The 4,669-nt window shown below is 37.2% G+C and overlaps 1 protein-coding gene across 1 annotated transcript; it reads right to left on the reverse strand.

Moving 5' to 3' along the window:
• Nucleotides 1-344: 344 nt before the first annotated feature.
• On the reverse strand, nt 345-4,466 carry LOC147389116 (putative leucine-rich repeat receptor-like serine/threonine-protein kinase At2g24130). The gene is made up of 2 exons (XM_086417473.1): nt 1,812-4,466; nt 345-896 (listed from the first exon to the last, which is right to left on the reverse strand). Exons 1-2 carry the CDS (start codon nt 4,378-4,380, stop codon nt 484-486), a joined length of 2,982 nt encoding a protein of 993 aa, XP_086273599.1. The 5' UTR covers nt 4,381-4,466; the 3' UTR covers nt 345-483.
• Nucleotides 4,467-4,669: the final 203 nt, after the last annotated feature.

A 4,669-nucleotide genomic window follows, 5' to 3' on the forward strand; every position in this document is an offset into this window, starting at 1 on the left:
CGGAGATCAAACTTGTAGAGAAAATCTGGTACTAAAAGTTGTCTAGTAATTGGCTTTCCTCATTTTGTTTAGTTAGGGGTCTAACCTAGTAGAATATAATATCCTCAATTCTTTTAATCAAATACCCATTTTATCCTTTTCATATTTTCGGTATAATGAGTATGTATTCAATCATTTATAGTGACGTGGGTCCCACTTAACAAAATGCATAGCTGTTCTAGTAATTTCAATTTTTTTACTTTTTAATTTTATTTTTTTATGTTGTGTGTATGTATGTATGTAATTTTCAAGTTTGAGATTCTTTATTTGTCTAAAAGAGTTATAGAGCTAGGCAGGATAGAAATTTATACATTCCAATTGCATCTATTGTTGACACAGGAAATAAATATTCTACAAGTTACAGATCAAATGTATAGGCAGGAAAGCTATATATTAGACACATTTTTACAGAATTTTTTTTACAACTGAAGATGTAATTATACGTCAATCACCCCCGATAGAAGAAGATGATATCCCAAGGGAAGAAGCAAATGTGGCAGTCGTGTCTCCGTCAAGATATCTCTTAAGCCGATCCAAGTCATCAGCAGCATCAAGCATGGTAGGCCTAGTTGAGGGTGCATCCTGAGTGCAAAGGAGACCTAATTCGATAAGTTCACCAATGGCGACTTCCCACATATTCTTAACTTCAGGGGTCTCATTTCTTGCATCTCTCATTAAGGAAGAGTCTATCACCTTCTCTACCCTTCCATGATAGTGATTCTTCACCCATTTGTGGAGGCTCAGCCCGACACCAAACATTTCATCAGTAGGTCTCTTTCCAGTCACCATCTCGAGCACCAGAATGCCAAAGCTGTATACATCTCCCTTTGTAGATGTACTTGACCCAAATCCATACTCTACAAAAGATATAAAAATGTTTTTTAAAAAGAAAGAAAAAAAGAAGAAAAAGTGGCTCATGAAAACTCTAATGCCATGGTAGTAAAAATGATCACAAACAAGGAGAGGGGACATCATTTAATAGGTCCCATAAAAATTTATCGATTAGATGTAACCGGCTGTAATATTTGTGACTTGTCTTTCGTTGGTGATGTTATATTGACAAAATGGATTGTACATTTGGCAGTGCACCTCTTACTCGAGTCAACTGGGATTTTGTAGATTTTCATTAAACTATTAATTTTTTTTAGAATTTAAATACTTATTATATAAATAAAACATGATTTTATAACTAAATATCTTCTATTTAATCTACCTTATTTTATTAAAAGACATAATTATATATTTTAATTTAAATATATGAAAACCAATCATTATAAACTGAGTTAAAAGGTTTGTCTTGTCCAAAACAAGTTGAATCGTCCGAGATAACTCGGTCTCATCCATGGACGATCAAACCGAGTTTTGAAACCATGCCGTAGACAGGCAATTTTACCAAATCATGTAAATTGTTTCATGTAATCTCTTATTTCTGATTTGTGGAGGTTGTTCCCAAGGTCTTAGGTTCAAACCTCTTGACCCTTCTTTTGCTAACCACTAACCCCACCAAGAAAAAAAAAAAAAAAGTTTTGTTATCATTACTTCTTGCACCTAATTAGCTACATAATGAATATAATGCAATAATTAGCTACAGAATCAACAGAAATCCATCACTCTTTAAGATGATCATAACCATCTCATCTATCATATTCTTGTGGACCATTAAAAAAAATAAAATAGAAGGGTCAACATATCAAATGGTTAGCACAAACAATCAAATTAAATTTTAACGAAAATAAATAAATTCAATTTCAAGAACAAGATTGAAAGAGTACCTGGTGCAATATATCCAATAGACCCACATAGCATATTTGCAGTAGAGTTCCCCATGTTCTCAACAATTCCAGTATTCCCCACTCCAACAGTCATCACCAACCTTGAAATTCCAAAATCAGAAACAAGTGCAGTCATGTCGTCGTTAAGAAGAACATTGCTTGGCTTCAAATCACAGTGTATAACCTTAACAGGCGAATGATGATGCAAATAAGCCATCCCCTCCGCTATATCACTGCAAATGTTTACTCTCTGAATTAAACTCAAACCCGAAGAACCCAAACCCAAACCATCGCCTTGGTGTGGATAAAGACAACTCTCCAAGCTTCCATTCGCCATATAAGGAAGAACTAAAGCCTTAAAATCTGGTAGACTACATGCTGTTACAATTCTCATTAGGTTTCGGTGTCTAATCCTCTTCAAGACTTGACATTCTCTATTGAAGCTCTTTGTAGAATTGCCCGTTTTCAACTGCAACACTTTGATAGCCACCACAGTTCCATCCTTTAGAACACCTTTATAGACGTGCCCGTAACCACCCGACCCTACAAGTCTGTCTTGATCAAATCCACCGGTTGCCTCTGACAGTTGTTTGTAAGTGATTCTTGGGAAACTTAGCTTCAATTCTGGTGTCGATCCTCTGAACATCTCATCGTTTTCTGAGGATAGCATTCCTTTGATGCGTCGAAATCCAATCACACAAAAGACTGTCGTTAGAAAAACTGAAGCAGATACAACAGATGAAACCAAGATCACGAACTTACGCGAACGAGACCAATGTTGCCTTTTCGAACAAATGGGTACTCCAGGAACTGACCCACATAGATGGGGATTGCCCACGAATGTAAAATTTGTCACCGAATTGAATATGCCACCGGTGGGTATCGATCCCTCAAAGCCATTAAATGAAATATTTAATAATGTGAGGCTAGGACATTTACCGAGGCTGATTGGTATCGTTCCCGATAAGGAATTGTTAGATACGTCGAGAGTCTCAAGGTTTCGAAGCTCTCCCAATGATTCGGGAAGCTTCCCTCGAAGAGAATTGTGTGCGAGATTGATCAGCTTTACTTCAATACAGCTTGCTAGTTGAGGAAAAATGTTTCCAGTGAAGAGATTTGATGATAAATCAATTTCTTGGACTGATTCCATCTTACTAATCTCAATTGGTAAAGGACCTTGTAGAAGATTATGGGAAAGATTCAAAAAAATTCTGATTTCTCTAAGTCCTGATATTTCTTGAGGTACCTTTCCAGTTAATCTATTGTAGGACAAATCAAGCCTATTTAAGGTCCTACACATTCCTAAACTTTTTGGTATTTCACCTGAAAGGAAATTGTTGTTCAGGAGCAAATAAAGAAGAAGATTTAGATTTCCTAGACTTGATGGAATCTCACCAGATAATCTGTTCTTCGATAAATCAAGCAAACCCATTTTAGGAATAAGTCCTAATGTTGCTGGAATTTCACCCTCTAAATAGTTATTAGACAAGACAAGCCGTTCTAGTTCCTTCAACTCACCAATCTCTCTGGGAATTGTACCATGAAGAAGATTACTGGACAAGTTAAGAAACGTGAGGTTCGAGAGATTTGCTACATGTGAATGGATCGGTCCGAAGATTAGGTTATCTTCTAGACTAATAAATGATAAGTTGGTCCCAAGTTGACCAATGATATGGGGCAATCTTCCCCCCAGTTTCATAGCCCCCAATTCGAGCTCTTGTAGATGAGTAAGGTTCAAAAGGGAGGCGAAGAATGGCTCAAGATTCGTGTTATTATCATGGCTAACCATATCATTATCTGATAAATGAAGATGTTCAAGATGCTGCAGCTTAACAACTACTTCAGATGGCAATTCACCCGAAAGATGGTTGCTCTCGACATCCAAATCGAGTAAATTTGAAAAATTCGATAAAGCCACCGGTATTTTTCCTCTCAAATTATTCATATATAAAAAGAGGCCCCAAAGTTGTGGTAGATTTCCGCCCTCCGAGGGAATTTCACCAGTGAGGGAGTTATTTGAGAGGTCTAGGTAGAACAAGTATGTACAATTGGAGAAGATGGACGAAGGAATCGTACCTGTTAAGTTATTTTCTCCTAAATGTAAATAATGAAGTTCGGATAGGAGGGAGAGAGACTCGGGAATTTGTCCATGGAGACGGTTCCATTTAAGCTGCAAGTGTCGTAGGAAACGTAAGTTGGCAAATTCAGTTGGAATAGGACCAAATAAACGGTTAGAAGAGAGATCAAGAAAGCGGAGGCCAGTGAGATTTGCAATGAGTGGTGATAGTGGTCCCTCAATATCGGTCATATTGAGCTGGAGCTTAGACACTCGATGCTGCCTTCGGTTGCACTTCACACCTGTGAAGCTGCAAACATGTGAATCTTCATGCCAGTTTGCTAGTACAGATCCTGGGTCAGATATTATGGTCTTTTTATAAGCCAGAAGAGTCGATTTATCAGTGAGTATGGAATGTTGGTGGTGGTGACCAATGGAGAATTGATGATCAAAGGCAAAAACTGTATATTGGAGTAATAGGAGAAGACTCATGGTCTTCTTCTTGATGTTCATGTTGGGAGAAAATTATTGAACCTCTCTTCCAAGCTTACTTAAAGAATAAACAAATAAAAGGAGAAGATTTAGAGAACATGATTGAAGAATGAAATGGTGGTGGTTATGTTGGTGGGAGGGGATATTTTTGATGATAATTCTACTGATGCTATTATTTGGTGTTGGACTTGTTTTGTTTGAGTTGCTTTATATGGTTGCAACCTTGATGAGTGGGTTATCAACTCAGCTTCATATCCCATTTTGAGGAATATAACAGACTTTTGCAACTTGCAAGGATCTATGTAAGGGG

This window comes from Akebia trifoliata, chromosome 12 (genome assembly GCF_017979445.1).
Source record: "Akebia trifoliata isolate Shusen 1 chromosome 12, ASM1797944v1, whole genome shotgun sequence".
In the NCBI taxonomy this organism is placed as follows: domain Eukaryota; kingdom Viridiplantae; phylum Streptophyta; class Magnoliopsida; order Ranunculales; family Lardizabalaceae; genus Akebia; species Akebia trifoliata.